Consider the following 27,539-nt stretch of genomic DNA (forward strand, 5'->3'; position numbering starts at 1 on the left):
TATTCTGACTTTTTGTGTTGTTTTTTTTCGTTTTTGGAAATGAATACAAGTCCTACTTGATCACACGAAGGCGTCAAACGAAAGCGTCCAAAAGTAGCGGATCAAAAAGTCGATGTTTTTTTTATTTCAATCCCGAAATGCAACCGTTTTGGACATATTATGCTGATTTTCGACCCGACACAGACGATGTGCATGTGTATGCACGTATGGTGTGCATGTGTATGCACGTACGGTGTGCATGTGTATGTACGTACGGTGTGCATGTGTATGCACGTACGGTGTGCATGTGTATGCACGTACGGTGTGCATGTGTATGCACCTACGGTGTGCATGTGTATGCACGTACGTACGGTATGCATGTGTATGCACGTACGGTGTGCATGTGTATGCACGTACGGTGTGCATGTGTATGCACGTACGTACGGTGTGCATGTGTATGCACGTACGGTGTGCATGTGTGCCGTGCAAACATTACCGGACAACATTATAGTATCGATTTATCATGTTACATATATATATATGTTATATTTTTCATTAGATCAACGAATCAATTAACCACTTATGTCCTATTTTATACTTTGTCATATAATATGAAAACAAAAAAATGACGATCTACAAGCTCACATCATATTTCCAAAACTTTTACTTTTCAGGATTCAAACCTAAACGGCAAAAGTGTTCATGTTTTTGTTTGACGGTGCAGTATGATCAAGTAGGATGTAAAAAAAAGAAAGACAAAAAAAGAATGCACAAAAAGTCTGGAGATAAGAGGTTTGTGTTGGACAGCAACGGTACACTATCAGCCAATCAAGAGAATGTGCAACAACAAACTATAATAATTTCCATTTAGTATATGGATGGGGATCATAAAAGGGATCAATGTCCACATTTTAAGCGGGGTGTTGAAAGTGACAGAGTTTATGGTGTCCGCGGTGATGGTGTGGATTGATTTCTTCCAAATGGAGGGTTCCAAACAAAAATCCATCTGGGTTCATATGCTTGATATTGATCAAAGGAGAATTTCATGGCCATGACCATATACAGTATTGACTACAGTCAAAACAGTCGTAAATTATGTCAGTCACCAGTGGAAGAGAATAACGATATTGGGTTTTGACTACTTTTCCACCAATGTCCGTCAGTCAGTCAGTCAGTCAGTCAGTCAGTCAGTCAGTCAGTCAGTCAGTCAGTCAGTCAGTCAGTCAGTCAGTCAGTCAGTCACGCACGCACGGACGGACGGACGGACGGACGGACAGACAGACAGACAGACAGACAGACAGACAGACAGACAGACAGACAGACAGACAGGTCTGGATAATGAGCGGAGCTGACAGCTCATTGACCCTGCTTTCTGGAATGCATATTTGTATGCCCATATTGTGTATGTAGAGGAATGTATGCAAATTGTATGTATGCAAAGGAGTCTGATTCATCACATGTTTTGTGTCCGTGAATTTGGATTTAATGCTGCAGTATTTACAATTGATCCAAAATAGTCACAAGCTCTTGAAACCCACAGAGACATATCGACTTTCACATTTTATTAAAAAATACTTTGCAGATCGGATATTTTTCATTATCAAGAAATAACACCCCGCTGAATTCAGCGATAGACCAATCAGAATCAAGCATTCAACCAAGCCATAAGGAGATATAAGGATTCTGCCCAACAGCGACGACATGTGATGCAACAATAGCAATAAGGACACAGTGGCACTGAGGATCAGGAAGGATACCTGCTAGACTAGTCCACTCCACATTTTATTACTCTGTAATCTGTTGCCAAGAAATGTGTGCTTGTAATAATACGCATGCCCGCACATTTGTATTATACGGTTGTGAGGACATCAGAAATAGCTCAATATAGCTGGAATTTGGCAGAAAACTAGCAGATCCAAGATCCAAGCATGTGAGCATGCTATTTCTCGGTAGACAGTACTGCCACGCAAATAAGTATGAATAAGGCATAACTCTAACCCCAAACCCTAAAACCTATAGCCTGTAATGTCTTATAACCCTAATCCCAATCTTTTGCTATACTTGTTAAGCCTATAAGTAAGAATCTTTTTAAACCGATTCCATGCCACCACTGACTCCAGCGCTCTGGAGCCATGCAGCGCGAACAGAATGAAGAAGACCCCGTGAACTGGCTCTGTGAACCGGAAGACCCCGTGAACTGGCTCTGTGAACCGGAAGTAGTCATCAGCCTTTTTCGTGGCACAGTCGATCACCTAATAATCTAGTGTTAGAAACGCTAATACTAGGGGTGTAACCATTATAGTAACTGCATCGAAAAATATATTTTAATTTCAAGAATTTAAGTATATCGAAATGAAAACTCATAATATCGTTTGACATTGTATCGTATCGTATTGAAATGTAAGTAATCGGTATCGATTCTATCGAATTGTTTTGCAATGCAAATAATCAATAATCAATACTAAGCACTTGTGCGTTTTTTAAGAAGAAAAAAGTAAAAAAGGGATTTAATTACTTTTCCATTCCATATCACAATTAAGGTCTATTGATACTGTAAATGAGTCTCTGTGTTCATGCTAAGGTGCATGGGTTTGTCCATAATGTGTTTCCCTTAAAAAAAACTGCTCTATCCACATGTTTCACACAGATTTCATGTCTTTTCTAAATAGTTACTGTATCGATTTTAAACCACTGAATCGTATGGTATCGCCATGAATGAACCAATATCGCCCATGTATCGTATCGTCAACCATGTATCGTGATACGTATCGTATCGCTGTTAACACATTTTGTGCCCAAAACGTCTGTGGACGTCCTGGGTATTACCGCACGTGCATAGCCCAAGACGTCTGTGGACGTCTTTGAAAAAAAATAATATATATATATATATATATAAAATCAGAAAAATCTAAACACTTTTTTTTAACACGTGGTGCCAAAGTTTGTGTTTTCGCCATTGAGAATGCATTTGGCGTTTAAATTAAATAACTCAGAAACTATAAAACATTTCAAAGTAAAAAGTTCCAGCATGTGTCTCCACAGTCAGCTGAATTATAAAAAATGTGAATGGATTTTCTAGGTGAAAGTGATTTTGGGCAGTTTTGCGTGGGCTCTCAATGTGTTAAAATGTATCGTTACACACACACACACACACACACACACACACACACACATACACACACACACACACACACACACACACACACACACACACACACACACACACACACATACACACACACACACACACACACACACACACACCTTCATCCGGAAGAAGGTGATGCTAGTCAGTAGGTCCACGGTGGACTTCAGGTCTTGGAGACGTTCAGGATTTCCTGCTGGGAAATTATCCTGCAAAGGAAAGACAGATCACACACTTATGTTATAATAACTACTGTACACGGACTATGAATGAATACACACACACACGCACGCACACGCACGCACGCACGCACGCACGCACGCACGCACGCACGCACGCACGCACGCACGCACGCACGCATGCACGGCGCACACACACACACACATTTCGATTTCTTTATTTGAATCCACAAATTACAATTAATTTTACAAGGAGACAAATATAACGGGGTTGACAGTTCATGTTCACTTAAGGATACACATGGCACCTCCTCCTCCACACAGACAAACTGCCTATAACAGCCGAAACAGAGCAGTATTTGGCAAGTTGTTTGGCTTTACTTTTTGTCATGCCAGCTATTCTTAGGCCACTCATGGTCACTTTATGCACATGGCCCAGGCTTCCGAATATCAGTATGGCAAATCTACAGCGATACCCCAGGTTTGTTATACTTCCAAGTAATGGTTGATACTTAGAGTGTTTATCTTGGAATGGCTGGTCCATGTACAAATCAAAGACACAGCCCACCTCCAGAATCAGGACCTCCTTGTGACTGGTGTCAACAAAGACAACATCAGGTACACACACACACACACACACACACACACACACACACACACACACACACACACACACACACACACACACACACACACACACACACACACACACACACACACACACACACACACACACACACACACACACACACACACACACACACACACACACACACACACACACACACAGTAGCCCACATTATAGTGAATACTTATGTATACAGAACATGTTTTGTTCACATCTTTCTATAAAAGTGCATTTTAGGAAGTAATTTGAAAGAAGACAAAGATTTGTTCAAGCAGCAAAGACAGCTTTGTCTTCTGCCTCAACAAGCAGCAGCTGCAGGTTCCTGCCCGAGGAGCTCGGGCTGTGCATGAGCTCAAGAGGGTGTTAATATCATCTCTGTCAGGTGGAAACCTCATATTATGTCCAAAACTGGTACTTTTCAGGATTAAAATTCAAAAGCATCAAAAGTATAGCTCAAAGCGCGTCGCTTCGCACAACGTTTCCAGCTTGCAGATCTGCTACTTTTGTGCGACACTGTAGTACGATAGAGTAGGACAGAAATCTATACAAAGAGAAGAAAACACACCCGTGTGAACTGAGTGGTGCAACTCCCCTCTCCCCACGCCTCTCTCTCTCTCTCTCTCTCTCTCTCTCTGTAATTAGCAGGCAACAGTGCAACACTATCTCTCTCTCTCTGTTTCTGGCACAACAGCGCCACTTTTGCCCCTACTGGTACTCTAAACATAGTCACATAGGTTAGGACATTGCTGTTCCTTGGAGTGGTTGCACCACTCAAAAACACAAAAAGTTAACCCATTCTGTACGGGAACCACTTTTTGGTGCATTATGTTATACTTTAGCTATTGAAATTTATTTTTGAAAAATCGTGAACATGTAGTGCAAATCTTTGAATATATATATATATATATTATTTCAGAGCGAACGTTTTTAAACTCAAGTCTTTGCTTCTGGAGGATCCTGACACAACATATTATTTTCACATGGGGGTCGGCGGCCAATTACATTTGGGGGGTCCTTGACATGAACATGTTTGAGAACGACACGTTTGAGAACGAAACATAGGGTTTTTCAGAAAACCCTGTCTGGATTTAGATTAGAAGGCCTTTTGTAGAATCGTCCTGAAGTCTAAATGGGATAAAATATGGAGATGTGAGCTTTCTGCCCGACAGCGACATACACATACTGTATATACTGTATAATACTATGCATAGAGTTGGAGGACAGAGCGTATCTATATATCTGCTTGGGAGAGAGCAGCTTTGTCACCCCCCCACCCCCCACCCCCCCATACCCACCCCGAAAAACCCCAGGCATTGATTAGGGAGCGACCGGCCAGCAATCATAACTAAGTGAGCGTCCGTCTTAATCGTTAAGTGGGCTGCAGGGGAAGGGGAGCCTGCTGATGAAGGCCTCTCTAGCCCAGGGCCATGAAGCCATCAGGCTGCTCAGAGCAGTGTGACGGGGGTGGACAGTGTGACGGGGGTGGACAGGCCTGAGGACACCAGGACAGGCCATCACAGCCCCCTATACATATTATATATCCCTATTCTCCTCTCGCCGGACAACACCCTCATAAAAATCACTCTACCTCTCCTCCCCCCAGCACACACACACACACACACACACACACACACACACACACACACACACACACACACACACACACACACACACACACACACACACACACACACACACACACACACACACACACACACACACACCACTAACAGAGGAGAGCACCTGCAGGCAAACATCTGGAAAATAGAGCCGTTAAAAAAACATCACAGCCTTTATGTTTGACATCACAAGCGCGCGCACGCACGCACGCACGCACGCACGCACGCACGCACGAACGCACACGACATGGATTTTGAAGCTATGACCAACGACGAAAAGCATACTTGACAAAGACCTCACGGTCAAAATGTCGTATGTCCTGCCACAGCAGGCAGTTTTTTGGAGCATTCTAGTGAGTTGGGAGCCCCTGCTTTTTTTCTACATTGTCTGTTTTGACAGTTTGGCTCAGCAGCAAGAATGGAGGATGTGCGTTACATATCTTATTCCCAACGACATGAAACTCCTGGGAGAACAGCAAGATTTGTGAACTGTTGAGACAAAAGAAGGTTAGCCAATGGAATACAACCACCCTAAGGACTACTATCTGTACCAAGTAGACCTACTGCACATGTAAACAGAGCTGCTATACCTTTACACACATCTTAAATCAGAGGGGTTTTTTTGCTTAGTATTTAAATAGTCTTGAGAAAAAATGTTGCTATTTGTCCCAAAATGACTGCAAAAAAGAAAAGCTGCTATTTGTTTCAAAAAAGCTTTAAACCCATGTATAACATAACGATGCAATGTAAAGCTCTGTTTACAAAATGCTGTACCCCCTCTAACTGTACTTTATGTTCAACTGTTTCGATAGCCCCTCCTATGTCCAGCTTTTAGTGTATGTAATCCAATTTTTGTCTCAACACAAACATTAAATGCCATTGATAATGAATGGACATTTATTTTGTGTTTGTGTAAACAGTAAAGACAAACATTGCGTAACGCACACATTGATGACGAAGGTGCAGGACGCAAATTGTGATTGGCCGGAATGAGATGATGTATGATGATGTGCGATGATTTTATTGTATTTTGACACTTGCTTTGACAAGGTAAACGTATGTTTTCTCATGCCAATAAAGCTCCTTTGAATTGAATATCAGTCAAGAGAGAGAGAGCTCTATTCTGGGTGTTGGTCAATGGGCACCATGCGCTGGACAATGTTTGCTTGAGTGCCAAGGAGAATGATGAGGAGGAAGGGAGGCGTCGGGTTGACTGAGGCAGTCTAAGGCAGTGGTTTTCAATCCTTTTCATATCAAGGACCATTATTTCTTTGGCATTTGAGCCACAGACCACCATTGATATAGCCTCTCAGGACCTGGATATAGCCTCTCAGGACCTGGATATAGCCTCTCAGGACCTGGATATAGCCTCTCAGGACCTGGATATAGCCTCTCAGGACCTGGATATAGCCTCTCAGGACCTGGATATAGCCTCTCAGGACCTGGATATAGCCTTTCAGGACCTGGATATAGCCTCTCAGGACCTGGATATAGCCTCTCAGGACCTGGATATAGCCTCTCAGGACCTGGATATAGCCTCTCAGGACCTGGATATAGCCTCTCAGGACCTGGATATAGCCTCTCAGGACCTGGATATAGCCTCTCAGGACCTGGATATAGCCTCTCAGGACCTGGATATAGCCTCTCAGGACCTGGATATAGCCTCTCAGGACCTGGATATAGCCTCTCAGGCCCAAGACACATTTCACAATTCTTGGATAAGACAAAACAGGCAAACGATCAAAATGACAATTCATCTACGTTCTCTAATTTTCTAGACTTCGTGCAAATGAGGTGATGCAGATGTCTAACAATAATTCAACTCTTGAGAGCATTAAATGAAACCACATTTTCATGTTACGCTCTCAAGAGTTAAAGATCTAATAAGGATCCATTACCAACTCTAGCTGGGGACCACCTGGAAGCCCCTCAGGGACCACTGGTGGTTCATTTAGCTGGGGACCACCTGGAAGCCCCTCAAGGACCACTGGTGGTTAATTTAGCTGGGGACCACCTGGAACCCCCTCAAGGACCACTGGTGGTCCCCGGACCACTGGGGACCACCTGGAACCCCCTCAAGGACCACTGGGGACCACCTGGAACCCCCTCAAGGACCACTGGTGGTCCCCGGTCCACTGGGGACCACCTGGAACCCCCTCAAGGACCACTGGTGGTCCCCGGACCACTGGGGACCACCTGGAACCCCCTCAAGGACCACTGGTGGTTCCAGCTGGGGACCACCTGGAACCACCAGTGGTCCTTGAGGGGGCAAGGACCACTGGTGGTTCATTTAGCTGGGGACCACCTGGAACCCCCTCAAGGACAACTGGTGGATAATTTAGCTGGGGACCACCTGGAACCCCCTCAAGGACCACTGGTGGTTCATTTAGCTGGGGACCACCTGGAACCCCCTCAAGGACCACTGGCGGTTAATTTAGCTGGGGACCACCTGGAAGCCCCTCAAGGACCACTAGTGGTCCCCGGACCACTGGGGACCACCTGGAACCCCCTCAAGGACAACTGGTGGTTCATTTAGCTGGGGACCACCTGGAACCCCCTCAAGGACCACTGGCGGTTAATTTAGCTGGGGACCACCTGGAACCCCCTCAAGGACCACTAGTGGTCCCCGGACCACTGGGGACCACCTGGAACCCCCTCAAGGACCACTGGTGGTTCATTTAGCTGGGGACCACCTGGAACCCCCTCAAGGACCACTGGTGGTTCCCGGACCACTGGGGACCACCTGGAACCCCCTCAAGGACCACTGGTGGTTCCCGGTCCACTGGGGACCACCTGGAACCCCCTCAAGGACCACTGGGGACCACCTGGAACCCCCTCAAGGACCACTGGGGACCACCTGGAACCCCCTCAAGGACCACTGGGGACCACCTGGAACCCCCTCAAGGACCACTGGGGACCACCTGGAACCCCCTCAAGGACCACCTGGAACCCCCTCAAGGACCACTGGGGACCACCTGGAACCCCCTCAAGGACCACTGGGGACCACCTGGAACCCCCTCAAGGACCACTGGGGACCACCTGGAACCCCCTCAAGGACCACTGGGGACCACCTGGAACCCCCTCAAGGACCACTGGGGACCACCTGGAACCTCCTCAAGGACCACTGGGGACCACCTGGAACCCCCTCAAGGACCACCTGGAACCCCCTCAAGGACCACCTGGAACCCGCTCAAGGACCACCTGGAACCCCCTCAAGGACCACTGGGGACCACCTGGAACCCCCTCAAGGACCACCTGGAACCCCCTCAAGGACCACTGGGGACCACCTGGAACCCCCTCAAGGACCACTGGGGACCACCTGGAACCCCCTCAAGGACCACTGGTGGTTCCCGGTCCACTGGTTGGAAACCACTAGTCTAAGGGTACAGTATATGTTCATTCTGTCCTCCTGGTATGAATTTAAAAAAGCACTGTCTGGTGCTTTTTCGTCTGGAAAAATGAAAAATAGAAACATGGAAGGGATTGTGCAACCGACATTTTTTTTCCATAACATTGCACACACAATTTAGAGAGACCATCAGCTCGGACTAGTAGCTCTGCATTCGGCAGTATTTTTGCCTCGTGTTTTGTCTAATACTTTTTCCTACTGTACCGTCGTGGCCATGACCGCATGTCGAATAGCAAGAGGAGAACATTTGCACTAGCTTTGTCTTTTTCATTTTTTTATAGGCGGAACTTTAGGAGAGATGGAGTGCTAGTGGGAGGGCATGATAGATGCATTTTTTTATACATGTGAATGGAAACGATCCTGGCCGATACCGACAATAAGCCTCTCCAAGCGACTACTTATTATGCAAAATAATTGCGATTATCTCAAATAAATACATAACTACGATCAGGCGATCATGTAACACAGTGATTTTCAAACCTTTTCATGTCAAGGACCACATGTATCTGACCGTGGACCCCCCATTATCTCACAAATATTTGGCGCCAGAGACCTCCAGACTTAAACTGTTAAAAAGGTTCACTTTAAAAAAGAATACATAGTAATCAAATATGTGTTATTTTTGAATAGCCAACATTATAAATAAATCCATATTAAATGGAGTTGGAACAACAGATGTTCAGGAGGCGGAGAGACACACCTCAGTCGGGTTCTGCCTGACGTTTCTTCCTAAAGGGGAGTTTTTCGTTATGTCACAATATTGCTTGGATCTTTGTTGGTTTTCTGCTTTATATGTAAAGTGTCTTGAGACAACTTGCTGTGATTTGACACTTAAATAAAATTGAATTGAATTGAATTTATACCCTCCACACCATGTCTACCTGGTCCTATTTATACCCTCCACACCATGTCTACCTGGTCCTATTTATACCCTTCACACCATGTCTACCTGGTCCTATTTATACCCTCCACACCATGTCTACCTGGTCCTATTTATACCCTCCACACCATGTCTACCTGGTCCTATTTATACCCTCCACACCATGTCTACCTGGTCCTATTTATACCCTCCACACCATGTCTACCTGGCCCTATTTATACCCTCCACACCATGTCTACCTGGTCCTATTTATACCCTCCACACCATGTCTACCTGGTCCTATTTATACCCTCCACACCATGTCTACCTGGCCCTATTTATACCCTCCACACCATGTCTACCTGGTCCTATTTATACCCTCCACACCATGTCTACCTGGTCCTATTTATACCCTCCACACCATGTCTACCTGGTCCTATTTATACCCTCCACACCATGTCTACCTGGTCCTATGTAGACCTGCCCAAAACCACCCAGAATCCTCTATGATTCACCCGTCTCGCTGCGTCGCACACGAGCCACTTTCCTACAGGCTTCTCACATCCCGCATCCACCCCATTCACCTCCACAGTAACTCTTTTTCCTGCTTTTACTTTTTCTCCTCAATTTCTACTCAAAGGAGCTTTACCGGCACGAGAAAACAAAACTCTCTTCTCTCCTATACTCTCTCTCTCTCTCTCCCGCTTCTCAGGTTCCTGCTGGGGGTAACAGTCCACGCTCGCCACAAAGACGACCGCCGTGCACATGACCTCCTCCCCAAATGATGGTGACAGACAGACCTATAGCTGGTGGCAGGCCTGTACTGTACTGTACTGTACTGTACTGTACTGTACTGTACTGTACTGTACTGTACTGTACTGTACTGTACTGTACTGTACTGTACTGTACTGTACGTGGGCTGAAGGCCACACCCGGACCCAGTGGTGGATGAGAGTGCTTTGTAAAGCTCATTACTTGAGGCTAAAGCAAGTGGCACTTTCAAGACCTGTTGCAGAGCGGTGCTGAGCCAGCAGCAACCTCCCCCGACACCACAGCAGACATGATTTATCATGATTAGTCAGCCGATAAAGAGCAGCCCCATGACATTTTTTTTCCATTTCTCCAAAACTTAAAAAAAAAGAAAAGAAAAAACTATTCTCAACTTTTGAATGTGCTCCGCTCGACCAAAGGAAACAAAAAGTGCACAGGCCAGCACCTTTTAAAAAGGATGACATGTCCTAACTGACAATTAAACCATAATAAAATAAAATAAAAGGGATTTTCTTTTTAATATAAGGGATAGGCCTATACAGCGAGAGAGTATACAGTGCATGAGTTTTATAGCATGCCCTTGTTGAGGAGAATAAGAGTGGATGTGGATGGTGGCTTTAGGATTGGTGATTCAAAACCACACAGCCACGACCACTCGCCATCTACTGGGCGCTGCTTGTCCTTGGCACAGGTGTAAATTAATCCATTTAGGCCTGACGTCGAAATAAAAAAAAAAGTCTTCTGAAAGAATATATATTCAAAGATTTGTGCCGCATTTTTTACGATTTTTCAAAAATAGCAGATCTACAAGCTTGTAGCGCGCCACTCGGTGGCGCGCTATGAGCTTGTAGATCTGCTATTTTTCAATAGCTAAAGCATAACATAATGCTTAGTTAAAACACCAACAGGGGTTCCCGTCCAGAATGAGTTAAGAAAGACCGTGCTGTGGCGAGCATAAAGGTAATCCAAGCAGACATTTGATATACAGTATTCTGCTGTTGGCTAATGGGGTGTGGAATCGTTTAGTTTGCTCTTTTGCTTTTAATAAGATGTGCTTGTTACTGTTGGCCTTTTCTTTGACTCAGAAAAAACAACTTTTATTGTGCCTTTTAACGTGAATGAAATAGTTGTCGTAGTCATCTCTTTTATGCTTTCTTATATTTTTCAAAAAAAAGAAATATGATTTATTTTTATGGTTTATAATAAAGCTTCATCTCGAGGCTCCAATCTCCTCTGAACACCATGGCACACTCGTATACTAAATTATATCACAACAATATCTTTTTGTATCAGAGGGTATACGAGTTTTACAACAGCCATCACTGGAGACTCTTTATATAAAATAGCATCGTCAATAGGCCCTTAAATGCCATCTGACTCTTTCAGCATGTCTCTCTTTATAGCCGTTCATCTCATGCACTCGTATATACTGTAACTTATTGGGCAGAAACATTGTATCTCCATATTTTAAAAGAGTGCCCCGCAAAAGTAGATCGGCTATTTTCGCTATTTTATAAACATTTTGAAAGTGAAAGCGGATACGTCTGTCTCTGGGTTATTGTTTTCCATTTCTTGAAAACGTTTGGGATATAAATGGTTTCCACCCGACAGCAACGAATTGCATGATCTTATCTTATCTGAATACCAGCCATAGATTTTTCTAAAGAATGAATCATCTCATTCCTTTTCTGAATGGGTTTTGCCACAATAGATATAGTCTTTGTCGGCCAAGGCCATCAGTGGTACCATCAGCAGGTCTATAGAGTGCATTGTTTTGTGTTTCTTTAGTAGTTGTTGAACAACGCCCCTAAAAACACTACCAGAATATCTATCAGTGCATTAGGCTACTTTCAGATATTGTTCAGTGGCCTCACAGGCTCACACACCCCGAGGAAGGCTCCTCACACACCCCGAGGAAGGCTGTGCTCGCCGCTCGCTACCTCACACACCCCGAGGAAGGCTGTGCTCGCCGCTCGCTACCTCACACACCCCGAGGAAGGCTGTGCTCGCCGCTCGGCCTCACACACCCCGAGGAAGGCTGTGCTCGCCGCTCGCTACGCGTGGGTTATCCCAGTTTATGAACTAGCCACATCAATAATAAAGGCCATTTCACTTTTTTTCACCAGAAGAGTGCCTTGTTTTGTTTTCCTTGCTTTTGTCGTTCCCATGTAGACGGCTTTGAATGCCCTGAATGCACCACTAATTCACAATGACATGTTGAGCTACATAGTATGATATACACTGACAGAGAAAAAAAACAAAACATGAACTAGCCTAAGCCACTAATGCCATCATGAACCCTTTAACCTGTGACTTTCCACAAGCGCTTATCTGACGTTTATGTGTTTTGTTTTGCTATTATTTTCCCGAGTTCTATTATTGGAATTGTCCTAATGCGCATTCACCACCAATCGCCACATACTGTAGATTAAAACAAACAAATGGTGATTTGCTGGTGCCATTTGACCCGGATTTAGAAGCACTCAAAAGGTTAAGGTTTTCTAACAGATACAATGTTGGAGGGGTTGTGGAGATGTAAATGTGGATCACTCACATGTGTTCTGGAAATGTCCCAAAATTGAGTCTTTTTGGAAAGTGATACATGATCAGATACAAAAGGTGTTGGGTTATGAGGTGCCTATGAAGTGTGATGTTCTGTATTTAGGAAACTTGATGGGGGGAAAGATACGAGGAGAGGATAGGTATCTGGTAAACATTTTATTGGCGGCAGGAAAGAAGGCTATCACAAGGAAATGGGGACAGAAGGAGCCTCCAACACAGGGACAATGGGAGGAGTTGATTCAGGAGATACAGCTCATGGAGAAACTGACACATCGCCTGAGACTGCAGGAGGAACAAATGGAGGACAAATGGTCCAAATGGACAATATTCAATGACCTGATCATGAACAATGAGGGCATGGGGGAATGAGGAACACCAGAATATGTCTAGGAATATGTGATGTAATGAGCAAGGTTTGATACGCATTGTCGACTTTATTGTATTTTTATTTTTTGTTTTTCATGTTTGTTTGTGCTGTGTTTGTCCTTTGTGTTTGTTCAAAAAATAAATCAAAATCTAAGTGATAAAAAAAAAGGTTAAGGTTTTCTAGAATACATCCACATTATTTGCACTCCATTGATGTCTGTATTCTTATATTGTGTTCAGTCTGTATGAATCGACCGCACCGTGTCTTTTGCAGTTCAAACATGTAATCCAGAAAAAATGCAGGGTGGTTAATCCACTGAGCCCGGGCTTTATGTTTCTAAAATGAGGTTTAACAAATGTGCAGTTTCTCTGTTGAAGTTCTAACAGCTGCTGTCTGACTGGCACAAGCAAACCACCCCAACACGAGGTCACAGACGACCGCAGAAAAGGCTGTCGGGAAGAAACCTCTTATCTCCCTATAACCTTTATTTTGTTTTTTCCCTGTAAATTAAAGCCCTACTTGATCAAAACTAAAGTAGCAGATCCACACGCTCGAAATGCTGCGGAATTTGAGCTTGTTACTTTTTGCTACTTTTGAATTTAATCCTGAATAGTAACAGTTTTGGCCATATGAGTTATACACCCGACAGAGACCTCTTAGAGTTATACACCCGACAGAGACCTCTTAGTCTCAGTTTATATGAGTTATACACCCGACAGAGACCTCTTAGTCTCGCGTAGCCACATAGCCAGACAACTATTCAACAATCTCCGAATGCCACATAAGAGTCTGGAACTACACATCCCAGAAGTCGAGAAAGAAACCATTTCTGATAAGCAGCCATTACGCTTCGATTATTACATGCTCCAGACTGTATGACAGATGGATTTGAACAACAGTGTGGCTCTTAAGAGCTCGCTCCAGTCCCTGAGTCAACTGAATGGCTTAAAATGTTGTGGCCTTGAGGGAGGGAGAATAAACCTTTATGAGATCAGAGAGATACTGAGGTGCCAGACAGGCCGTTCAGTGATTTGTAACTAAAGACAAACAATAAAATCTTAAAATCAACTCTGAAACGTACAGGGAGCCAGTGAAGACAGGCCAGAACAGAACAGAACGTACAGGGAGCCAGTGAAGACAGGCCAGAACAGGTGTAATCTGGTCACACCTGTGGGTTCCCGTTAGGAGACGCACCGCAGCCTTTTGGACCAGTTGTAGACCTGCCATGGAGGCCTGGTTTAAGGCAACATAAAGTTGCGTGTATAATAATGTATAATATTAGATTAACACTGAAATATCTGCTAGATCAACCGTCAAGGTCGATACAAAAAAAAGACTTCTAAAAACCTATGTTTCTATGTCAGTGGTGCTCAACCTTTTTCATGTCAAGGACCCCCAGAAATATCTCTATTGGGCCACGGACCCCCATCTCAAAATATGTAGTTCCAGGGACCCCCTAGAAGCCAATATTTTAGTTAAAAATGTTCGCTCTGAAATATATATTCAATCAAATGTAGTATTAAAAGTTCCATATTATACCAGACTATGGACGGATCCATGTAGCGCTGCCCTGTACAGTAGTTGGGCTCTCATTATTGCCGCTTGACACCGCAGTTATGATTGCCGTTCTGTGGATTTGTCTTAAATAATTGTCTATACCAGAACGATTCTTCCCTGAAGCTTTCCGAGGTTCTCATGAACAACACTTGTTCTCTAGTAACTATATTCTTGTTTACCACCACTTTATGAAAAATATGTTCCGTTAACATGGCTTGGTGACTTGATTAACCGCGCGAATATAACCATGCCCTCATTCATATGTGACCAGATTTGACTGAGAGACTGCCATCGCGCAAATTACAGCTTTTCACCAGAGGAGAAAAACTTTTTTTTTTTTTTTTTTTCAAAATGAGTTAATAGCACAGGCAGACTCTTCACATACTAGAGCATGTCTGAAATAAATGTCAGAGCTGAAATCGACATGTCAATATGAAATAAATGCCCAAACATGTAGCTAGGTGTAATGTTAGAGACCACAGAAGTGAACCTTTCAAGCCTGTTTTCTCAACTCGCTGTTTTCTCTATAAGCCATATCTCCAAAACTGGTGGGTCAAACTGAACAACCAATATGTCAATTTGAAGCTATGATTCCCTGCTTTCATATGACATGAAAAAACAAAAATTCAAAAAAATCCAATGGCAGTCTCTCAGTCAAATTTTGTCACATATTATCAGCCATTAGTCTGCCAAAGCCAGACAGCGTGGTGACCTCTCTGCTCTACTGTACCATGACACCATGATGCACTTCAGCACTAAGCCTGTATTACACAGAACATGGGGCCTCATCAGCATAAGTAGAGGGTTTAACTAGTGGCTCTTTATCTATTAGATGCAGCGCCGCATTGATCCAAGAATGATAGATATTATTCTCGACTGCATGATGTGTATGTGATTAGCAATGACTTTAAAAACAGAGGCACTGCAGAGACAGGGGTAATAATTACCAGAAGATTGAGGCTGGTCACCAGCGGGCCAGCTGTGAGCTGCATGGTGACGACTGGAGGACTGTTGCTTTATCTATCTATGGTGCCCACATTCCCTGAAGAAGACTTAACTGCCAAAACGCTTTTTTCTTTTTTTTTTTACTCTGCGTCCCAAATAAATGGTAAATGGTGCATTTATATAGCGCCTTTATCCAAGGCGCTTTACATAGATTGTGCATTACATTCACCCATTCACACACACATTCATACACCGATTGCGGCGGAAGCCATGCAAGGTACCAACCAGCACATCGGGAGCAATTTGGGGTTCAGTGTCTTGCCCAAGGACACTTTGACATGTAGACAGGAGGAGCCGGGATTCGAACCGCCGACCCATGGACCGCCGACCCATGGATCATTGGACGACCTGCTCTATCTCTTGAGCCACAGTGCCAAAATAAAATATTGGCACTTTGCCTATCAGTGTGTGCGGACACTTTCTTGTTCTTTCAAGATTTCCACTCAAACTTATACTTTAAAGATTCAGTTTGATTTCATTCAGTTTCTCCCTCAAAATCCTCCTGCCCTGTCTATGCTAATACAGTACATCAGTGATTCCCAAACTGTGGGGCAGGGCCCACTGGAGGGCCGCGAGGATATCTCCCCCGATCGTTAAAATAAAATGCTCTGAAAATGCACGCTGCTCTGGAACGCCCTGCCCATGGATCTCAGGCTGGCATATAGGCAGTGTCCTCTTTTAAATAGCTTTTGAAAACACATCCGTAGCGTTTTTCCTTAGGATTGTTTTATGGGCTGACCAAAATCCCCCCAAAAAAATCTTATTTTTAATTTTGTCTTGCTGATGTTTGCTGTTTTCGAGCGGTGCACACCGCTCCAATGACTGGCTTTGTGTGAAAAGTGCAAATAAAATGAATGAATTAATTAATTCATGCATTCATGCATGCATGCATTCATTCATGCATTCATGCATTCATTCATTCATTCATTCATTCATTCATTCATGGGTGGGCAACTGGGCACGAGAACAATTTCAAGCATTTCAAGTGGGCCCTGATCCCTCCCAAAAGTGGGTGAAGATTGATTTAGTTGTAGTTGTGTTACCAAAGAGCAAACAATGAACACTTGTGCTCAGATATGATATACAAATGTGCATGTTTTGATTATGTAATTAGCTAGGCAAACCTCAATGGCAACATGAAATGATATTAAGTCATCATTGGTCATTTCCCATCATGTTTATCCAACAATACGTGATATTTTTAACACTTATGATGCTGCCAGACTTCTTCAGAATAAAGGCGCTAGAGTGCCAAGCAGATGGGCAGATTTTACTCTGAAAAGCCCCGCCATTTCCCCCCAAAAGCGGGAGGTATAATGTTCCATTACTACCTCGCGCTGCATATCAAGTCTGATCTCTCTTTAGAATCATTAATATTCCAAACGAGATACTTGGTTAAGTCAGAAATTAGGACAGAACATCGGCGTTCTGATTCAAAACTATGGACAGCGCCGTAGATTCAGAGATAAAAGCAGGATTTGACGGCCCTTAAACAACGAAGTGAACGGCTGTGCGCAAAACATGTCCGGGAGCTCTGAACAAGGCCTAGCAACGGGAGCTGTCAGAAATGGACTACAGCGATGATCGATCCCGTTTTATATCATTAAAAAGGACCAAAAGACGTGTATACACGTCCAAGGCACATCCCGTTTTTTTAGAGAAGATGTGTATACACGTTTTATATGTGTTAAATATATCTTGTGGTGTTATTTTCTTTTATTTCAGACAGAAACGTGTGTAGAGAGAGACAGAAAACCAATGAGAAGGAGGCCCATAAGACAGGGGTAACGGGCCACTCACACCAAGCACAATAACTATAATTATAACTTAACTATAATTATAAATATGAGGATAATGATGTGAGCCTGCATACCTCTGTGGAGTGCAGCTCACAGGCATGTTAATTTGTATTTTAACAATAAGGCAATTCAATGTGCTTTACATAAAACATGAAGCAAAGGAAACACATTATGCAATGACATTTGAATTCAATAAAAAGGACACAAGAGCAAAAACACAATATAAAAGAAAAATAATAATAATAATAATAATAATAATAATAATAATAAAATATCAATGAAAGGCAGAAGCAAGAAGAAATGTTTTTAGCTATGTTTTTAGGCCTAACCCATTTAGGCCTGACGTTGAAACGTTCGCTCTGAAAGAATATAATATTCAAAGATTGGAGGCACATTTTCATGATTTTTCAAAAATGTTTCAATAGCTAAAGCATAACATAATGCTTTAAAACACCAAAAGGGTTCCCGCCCAAAATGGGTTAAAACGGGTGTCATTTTAGATTTGAGGGTTGGCTATTCAGAAATATTTAATAACATTTTTGAAAACTTGTGTGAGAACTAGCTATACTGATTTAGAAGGCATTTGAATATATTCTTTCACAGCGAACGGTTTTAACTCGTATCTTTGCTTTGAGATGGGGCTCTGCAGCCAAATACACATCATTCTGGGGGTCCTTGACATGAAATAGTTCACTGACATAGAAACATAGGTTATTCAGGAAACTGGATTTAGAAGACATTTTGTAGAATCTGGTCTCAGGTCTTAATGGCATAAAGGAAGAGGAGATAGCTGTAGCCTAGCTGAGGAAATGCTAGCTAGCGTACCAGACAGCGTTTCATAATCCTCACCTCATCTCTTAGAGTATATATGAATAGAGACGGCACCCGGAGGAAACCCTGAGGCGCAATGGACATAGTGGCCCAATTTGATATTGCAGCGTGGGCCAAACACATGATGACACGTGAACGCGGTTTCAGTACAATGGCAGCGCGTTCATGTCTTTGGCCCAATCAATCCCAGAATGCACTCTGTTCCTACCCGGAAGGAGGAGTGAAATCGCCTCATGCGCTTTTGAGCAACTTAATGCAAGTGGATGGGAGGAGAACTCGGGTGACGTCTCTATTCATATATACTCTAAGCCTCATCTCAGTTAATAACACAACTTCCCAAGGGTGCATGAGTGAGGGCCGATTGCATCCCAGATTCTCCTTCTGAAGGACATTGATTGGCAGTCGGTATATATTTCTATTGTCAATACAAAAATTGCTCTGGAAGTGCTCCAAACGATATCGCTTAGGACTATCGTTCGTCGTTAAAGTTGTGGTGTGGCCACTCTGTGCCATTCACTTCCCTTATGGTGATTTATTTTCAACATGTACATAATAGTTATCGTTATAGTTATGGTGCTTTACGTGAGCGGCATCTTGGATAAGAAATGCAAAAACAGGTTAAATCAAATTTACATCAATTATGGATTCCTCAGCCCAAGAAGTCACAGAAAACAAGTTCTACACACATCACTGGAGGCCAAACCATTGAAAAGTTTATTTTCGTCATAGCTGGGGGTAGCCATTTTGTATTTGGGGCTAAAAAAAAAACGCCATTTAAAAAATTACACCCCGGGCAAATTTGTTTAATAACCCTCCTAGACACTCCTAGAAAATCCATTGAGAAACGGACCTTTGCTCGGAACTGCCAAAAACTACCCGACTATGAAACTGAGGCCTGGCACTCTCCAGGAGCATATGGTCCCTGTACCAAGCTGGGGGCCACCAGGTGCCACGGCCAGTCAGCAGTGTCAGGTCTGTTGCCAAACACCTTGGGCATCTTATTTGATCCCAGTGCACACATTGACAGCCACATTAATACGCATGATTTGATCAGCACAGTAATACATGCAGGTTCTGATTTATGTTTTTTATTAAGAATTGCATTAGAGCATACTAGAACAGAGCCCGTAGGGCGGTGATCAGGCTAACCCACGACCCACTGCATTAGAGCATACTAGAACAGAGCCCGTAGGGCGGTGATCAGGCTAACCCACGACCCACTGCATTAGAGCATACTAGAACAGAGCCCGTTGGGCGGTGATCAGGCTAATACAGGGCGAGGTCGCACATCATTGTGATGTCAGAACATCATTGTGATGCGAACAAGAAGGCACTGGAGCAGCTCAGACGATTTAGGCCCTTATTTTATTATAACAGGGTGCAGGTAAATGTTATAATAAAATAAGGGCCTAAATCGTCTGAGCTGCTCCAGTGCCTTCTTGTTCACATGTTATCTGTCGTGCTCCTGAGATGCACCAGACTGGCCTGCTATAGGCTAGAGGCTCCTGAGATGCACCAGACTGGCCTGCTATAGGCTAGAGGCGCGGCTGGAACTCCCTTCAACATCATTGTGATGTCAGAACAGGCCAGCTCCATATATGGAGATCTATAGGGGTCATCTGGATTTGGGCCCTGTCCGGAGCCTTCATGGGCAGAGGCTTTTGTGCTGGTTCCTGACACCGGGCACTGACTGCACCCCCTATGGGGGTGTGGAACGCATGTGTCAAATTTGAAGTCGGTGGGGCGAACGGTTCTCGAGTTACGTGGATTACAGACGAACACACAGAGAAGGGGCGTATTTATAGATAGATACCGTAGATATGTGTATGCGCCCGTCGCCTGTAGAAAGCTAGGCCACCAGTCACCTGAATCCCCCCTCTCCCCCAGAATAGGGATGCTAGGGTTCATATGATGCTAGGGTTCATATGATGCTAGGGTTCATATGATGCTAGGGTTCATATGAAGCTAGGGTTGATATGATGCTAGGGTTGATATGATGCTAGGGTTCATATGATGCTAGGGTTGATATGATGCTAGGGTTCATATGATGCTAGGGTTCATATGATGCTAGGGTTGATATGATGCTAGGGTTGATATGATGCTAGGGTTCATATGATGCTAGGGTTGATGTGATGCTAGGGTTCATATGATGCTAGGGTTCATATGATGCTAGGGTTCATATGATGCTAGGGTTCATATCTAGGGTTCATATGATGCTAGGGTTCATATGATGCTAGGGTTGATATGATGCTAGGGTTCATATGATGCTAGGGTTCATATGATGCTAGGGTTCATATGATGCTAGGGTTGATATGATGCTAGGGTTCATATGATGCTAGGGTTCATATGATGCTAGGGTTCATATGATGCTAGGGTTCATATGATGCTAGGGTTCATATGATGCTATAGGGTTCATATGATGCTAGGGTTCATATGATGCTATAGGGTTCATATGATGCTAGGGTTCATATGATGCTAGGGTTCATATGATGCTAGGGTTCATATGATGCTAGGGTTCATATCTAGGGTTCATATGATGCTAGGGTTCATATGATGCTAGGGTCGATCCACCTACATCATCCTTCCCTTCATGCTTTTATTTCTTCAAGTCTCAATTTAGTGGCTCCAATTGTGTACAGAATACGTCTGCTGCTAGACTTTCAACCAAAAAGATAATGATTGCCACTTTAACATCCCTACACTGGTCGCTTGTCTGTTTAACATCCCTACACTGGTCGCTTGTCTGTTTAACATCCCTACACTGGTCGCTTGTCTGTTTTAACATCCCTACACTGGTCGCTTGTCTGTTTAACATCCCTACACTGGTCGCTTGTCTGTTTTAACTTCCCTACACTGGTCGCTTGTCTGTTTAACATCCCTACACTGGTCGCTTGTCTGTTTTAACATCCCTACACTGGTCGCTTGTCTGTTTAACATCCCTACACTGGTCGCTTGTCTGTTTAACATCCCTACACTGGTCGCTTGTCTGTTTAACATCCCTACACTGGTCGCTTGTCTGTTTAACATCCCTACACTGGTCGCTTGTCTGTTTAACATCCCTACACTGGTCGCTTGTCTGTTTAACATCCCTACACTGGTCGCTTGTCTGTTTTAACATCCCTACACTGGTCGCTTGTCTGTTTAACATCCCTACACTGGTCGCTTGTCTGTTTAACATCCCTACACTGGTCGCTTGTCTGTTTAACATCCCTACACTGGTCGCTTGTCTGTTTTCGGATTGAATTTAAGATATCATTGTTGTCGGACAGAAAGCTCTTATCTCCACATTAACTTTTTACGTTTTTTCCGTAAATTAACGTTATCATGCAGCAGATCTGCAATCTCGAAACGTGGCACGTTTTGAGCTTGTAGATCTGCGTGTAGATCTGCTACTCTTGCAATGTTTCAATTTTAATCCTGAAAAGTAAGAGCTTTGGACATAAGAGGTTTCCACCTGACATAGATGATATTAACACCGGTAGAAGGGAGTTCCAGCCACGCCTCTAGCCTATAGCAGGCCAGTCTGGTGCATCTCAGGAGCAGGACATATGTGACCAGATTTGACTGAGAGACTGCCATCGCGCAAATTACAGCTTTTCACCAGAGGAGAAAAACTTTTATTTTATTTTATTTTTCAAAATGAGTTAATAGCACAGGCAGACTCTTCACATACTAGAGCATGTCTGAAATAAGTGAGAGAGCTGAAATCAACATGTAAATATGAAATAAATGCTTAAACATGTAGCTAGGTGTAATGTTAGAGACTACAGAAGTGAATCTTTCAAGCTTGTTTTCTCAACTCGCTGTTTTCTGCAAGACATTACTCTATAAGCCATATCTCCAAAACTGGTGGGTCAAACTGAACAACCAATAATGTCAATTTGAAGCTATGATTCCCTGCTTTCATATGACATGAAAAAACGAAAATTAAAAAAAATCCAATGGCAGTCCCTCAGTCAAATTTAGTCACATATATATGCGAACAAGAAGGCACTGGAGCAGCTCAGACGATTTAGGCCCTTATTTTATTTGTAACAGGGTGCAGGTAAAAAGCGACAACGTTTCGATGTGTCAATTACATCTTTGTCAGGTCAATGCCTTCAGTGCCTTCTTGTTCGCATGATATTAACACCCCCATGAGCTCATGCACAGCCAGAGCTCCTCGGGCAGGAACCTGCAGCTGCTGCTTGTTGAGGCAGAAGACAAAGCTGTCTTTGCTGCTTGAACAAATCTTTGTCTTCTTTCAAATTACTTTTTTATAGAAAGATTTTTAATGTTATTGTTTGATTCACTTAATGTTTATTTGTTTGTATTTCGCCTTGCACATAATATACGTAGGGTGCGTTCGGAAATTCGCATTGAGCGCACTGGTATTATTATTATTATTATTATTACATAATATAATATTTGGTAGTTTAATGTTTCATTGTATAGAGATGAATTAACTTCAACCGTATTGCGTTCTTTCTAAGTTCATTATTTTGTGTCTCAGCTTATAGCCCATATGCACTATGGCTATATCACTCTAATGTTTTCAACATATAAACTTCCAGAAAGATGGAGGAGGCATCATACTCATTGTGCCCCCCGAGAAAGAGTTTGTAGCATCGCTCTTGTGCTGGGATTTTATTTAGTCTGTACGGATGGAAACCTCATATATCCAAAACTGTTGTTTTTCATGCAGGATTCACATTTTTTAAAACAGTGCAAGGTAGCAGATCTACAGGCTTAAAACGCCTCGCTTCGGGCCTCGCTTCCAGCTTGTGCATTCGCTACTTTTGATGCTTTTGTGTGACGCTGTAGCAGTGGCGTGCACAGATAGACACTAGGGGGTGCTAGAGCACCCCCTGCCCTTTTGGCAATGTGCCCTTTTGAAAAAAAAAAAGAAAAAAAAGATTTTTTCTCTTTTTTTTTTGGATTTTTTAAAAATAGCAGACCTACAAGCTCGTAGCGCGCCACTCGGTGGCGCGCTATGAGCTTGTAGATCTGCTATTTTTCAATAGCTAAAGCATAACATAATGCTAACACCAAAAGGGGTTCCCGCCCAAAATAGATTAAGGCAACCGGCCGGTTCCACGCGCTGCACAAGGTGCCCTTTTTTAACTTGAGCACCTGCCCCTCTAAATGTCTGTGCACGCCACTGTGTGTGACGCTGTAGTATGTGATCAAGTAGAAAAAAAACACAAAACGTTAAAAAAATGAGAGGTTTCTGCCCGACAAAAAAAACATTCAAAGTGGTTAGCTGGAGATCATGGGGATGTGTTGCTGTGTGGAAGAGCAGCTTATCCCACGTTCTTCAACAATGTCTCTCTACCATTGTTCTTCCTCCAGCTTTGTTCCCTCGGTCGGCAGGACATCACTGCTCTCCGTGGACAGTGGTGGAAAAAGTACTCATATTTGTCTTTATGTAGGTAAAAGTATCAATACCACGATGCATACATTCTCTGTTTTGCATTTCAAATATAGGCCTACTTGAAGTACAAAAACTTAGCATCAAAGTCAAAGTAAAAAGTATAGATGCTGAATGTCCCACTTCACAAATAAGAACTGTCCTAAAATAGCTGTACTCCACTACATCTCAGTAGCATTATAAATACAAATTCTATATATTTTTTGTATATTTTGTACAAGTTTGTAGTTCTTTTACTCAGGTTTGAATACGGACCAATATACTTTTTCTATTGTGGTATTGTTATTTTTACTTAAGAAAAAACCATCAGCGTAACCATCACCCACCACTGCTCTGTAGTACATGCTGGAATATTGTTCAATGTGTGAGACACTCACATACATCCACAGCTCAGTGCACTAGTCACAGTAGTCCAGTAATAATGTAATTTGACCTCTAACTAATTGCAAAAAAACCAAACTCAACTGATTTTGCATCTTCAATATATACTGAATAACAGAAAGAAAGTTGCCTGGAATTGTCTGAGGGGAAAGTGTTGAAAATGGCCTGTACAGTATGGCCACCATTGACATCCTATTATAAGGCAATATTTTCTAAATTTCCTTATGCTTTAAGTAGCATGTGACATATCAAACTAGGTTGTTGTCATGATGCTGAAGCCATTCCAAGCATTAGTTTTGCATAAAAACACTCATTGGGCTAAATTTGGCCATAGCAACTTGCCAAAATGTAATGAGGTCAGCACATTTGGGCAAGTTGCTATGGCCAAATCTAGCCCAATGAGTGTTTTTATGCAAAACTAATGCTTGGAATGGATTCAGCATCATGAAAACCTCCTAGTTTGATATGTCACATGCTACTTAAAGCATAAGGACATTTAGAAAAGATTACCTTATAATAGGATGTCAATGGTGGCCACACTGTACAGGCTATTTTCAACACTTTCCCCTCAGACAATTCCAGGCAACTTTTTTTCTGTTATTCAGGATATATTGAAGATGCAAAATCAGCTGAGTTCGGTTTTTTTGCAATTAGTTAGAGGTTGATCCTGTATTTTCCATAGATTTCCTGTACTACAGTGCAGAGGGGCGGTCATGAACATCCACAGCTCAGTGCACTAGTCACAGTGCAGAGGGGCGGTCATGAACATCCACAGCTCAGTGCACTAGTCACAGTGCAGAGGGGCGGTCATGAACATCCACAGCTCAGTGCACTAGTCACAGTGCAGAGGGGCGGTCATGAACATCCACAGCTCAGTGCACTAGTCACAGTGCAGAGGGGCGGTCATGAACATCCACAGCTCAGTGCACTAGTCACAGTGCAGAGGGGCGGTCATGAACATCCACAGCTCAGTGCACTAGTCACAGTGCAGAGGGGCGGTCATGAACATCCACAGCTCAGTGCACTAGTCACAGTGCAGAGGGGCGGTCATGAACATCCACAGCTCAGTGCACTAGTCACAGTGCAGAGGGGCGGTCATGAACATCCACAGCTCAGTGCACTAGTCACAGTGCAGAGGGGCGGTCATGAACATCCACAGCTCAGTGCACTAGTCACAGTGCAGAGGGGCGGTCATGAACATCCACAGCTCAGTGCACTAGTCACAGTGCAGAGGGGCGGTCATGAACATCCACAGCTCAGTGCACTAGTCACAGTGCAGAGGGGCGGTCATGAACATCCACAGCTCAGTGCACTAGTCACAGTGCAGAGGGGCGGTCATGAACATCCACAGCTCAGTGCACTAGTCACAGTGCAGAGGGGCGGTCATGAACATCCACAGCTCAGTGCACTAGTCACAGTGCAGAGGGGGGGCGGTCATGAGTGTCAGTCGGTTGTTGAAAAATGAAGGGCTTTCACTGTGTTGCAAGTACAGCAGGGGTTTAAGTACCTGTATCCTCGAGGGACCAGGTCCGAGCAGATGTTACCAGTGATAAACAAAGGGAATGCCACGGTATAGTAGTGGTGTGTGTGTGAAAACAAGCTAGCTTCTTCCCCCTCACAATGCGCTCAACACACCATAGCAGGCTGAGTCACACCAACTTAGGAGCAGTGATGGGAGAAGTACTCACTACTACACTTAAACCCCTGTAGTCTTAAGCACCAACCACACCAAAGGGTCACCATGGAACTCCTTGGGTCCAAACGGTTGCAAGGAGTTGCATGGTGACCCCTTTGGTGTGGGTTGGGCCATTGAATTCCATGCGTTGAATCACTTGGGACAACTTGGGACGACGTGCGTTAACGTGCAACAGGACATAATCACACCGCCATGGGACAACGCTAAAACCGTCTCGACCCTTTGGTGTGGTTATATTAGGGCTTTAGAGAACTGGGTGCATTGTGAGCTTGCAGATCTGCAATTTTTGGCTAACATTCCCCGCAGAATAATGGACGCTGGGGTTCAAGTAAAAGTAGCAATATCACAATGTAGAAATAATAGTGCAACAGTATTATTGTCATCAAAATGTACCAACAGTAAAAGTACCCTGCTCATGTTCCATTTCATGATTTATTTTATTTTCAGAATTCTTCAAAATGTGTCAAAATGTTTAAAGAAATTGCCAATCTATAGTACAAACTCACGTTGCGATAATGACACGTTGTGAGCTCGTAGATCAGTAATGTGATCAGTAATGTGATCAGTAATGTGATCAGTAATGTGAGCTCGTAGATCAGTAATGTTTGAATAGCATATAGGGCAGTGGTTCCCAAACCTTTTCATATCAAGGACCCCCAAATTGACAATAATTATCCTGCGGACCCCCATTTGAAAAGACCCCCCATAAGAGAAGATATTTACGGCTCTAGCAATGATTCTCAACCAGTTTAATTTCAAGGACCCCCAGTTTGACATGCATTAGTCTACGGACCCCCATTTAATGTCATTTCTATCTCTGGGACCCAAATTTATATTGTAAAATCAACGTTAATTTAACTCTGAGTGTACAAACATTTGTACACTCTCAGAGTTACAGACCCATAAGGGTCCATTTGGTTGCAAACTATGATTTAGCTAGGTACCCCCTGAAACTCCCTCAAGGACCCCTGGGGGTCCCCGGACCCCACTTTAGGAAACAATGGCAAAGGGCACAAGTGATACAGTATCAATCCGATTCCGATCATTCGGAAATTACATGATCTGCCCCGATTTCCAACCATGCGCTACTAGTCTCAAGTGTCATGTCTCAAAGAAACCTTCCACGCCTTGTGTGACTGTGGAAAATAACATCGTCTCTGTCGGGTGGAAACCACATAATGTCCAAAACTGTTATTTTTCAGGATTCAAATTCAAAAGTATCAAAAGTAGCAGATCTACAAGTTCTAAACGCGGCACGATAACTTTTGATACTTCAGTGTGACACTGTGGTTAGTATGATCAAGTATAGATCGTTAATTTACAAAAAAATAATAATAATAAT

At 43.4% G+C, this 27,539-nt stretch overlaps 1 protein-coding gene across 1 annotated transcript in view; it reads right to left on the reverse strand.

Annotated features, from left to right (window-relative positions):
* unc13c (unc-13 homolog C (C. elegans)) overlaps window positions 1–27,539 on the reverse strand; it is a gene marked incomplete at its 5' end in the record, with an annotated part of 345,183 nt that overhangs the window by 166,376 nt on the left and 151,268 nt on the right. Inside the window, one exon of the mRNA XM_079497470.1 lies at window positions 3,244–3,333. Coding sequence (XP_079353596.1) covers window positions 3,244–3,333 — 90 coding nt within the window. The remainder of the gene's footprint in view (window positions 1–3,243; window positions 3,334–27,539) is intronic.

This window comes from Electrona antarctica (genome assembly GCF_951216825.1).
Source record: "Electrona antarctica genome assembly, chromosome: 3".
In the NCBI taxonomy this organism is placed as follows: domain Eukaryota; kingdom Metazoa; phylum Chordata; class Actinopteri; order Myctophiformes; family Myctophidae; genus Electrona; species Electrona antarctica.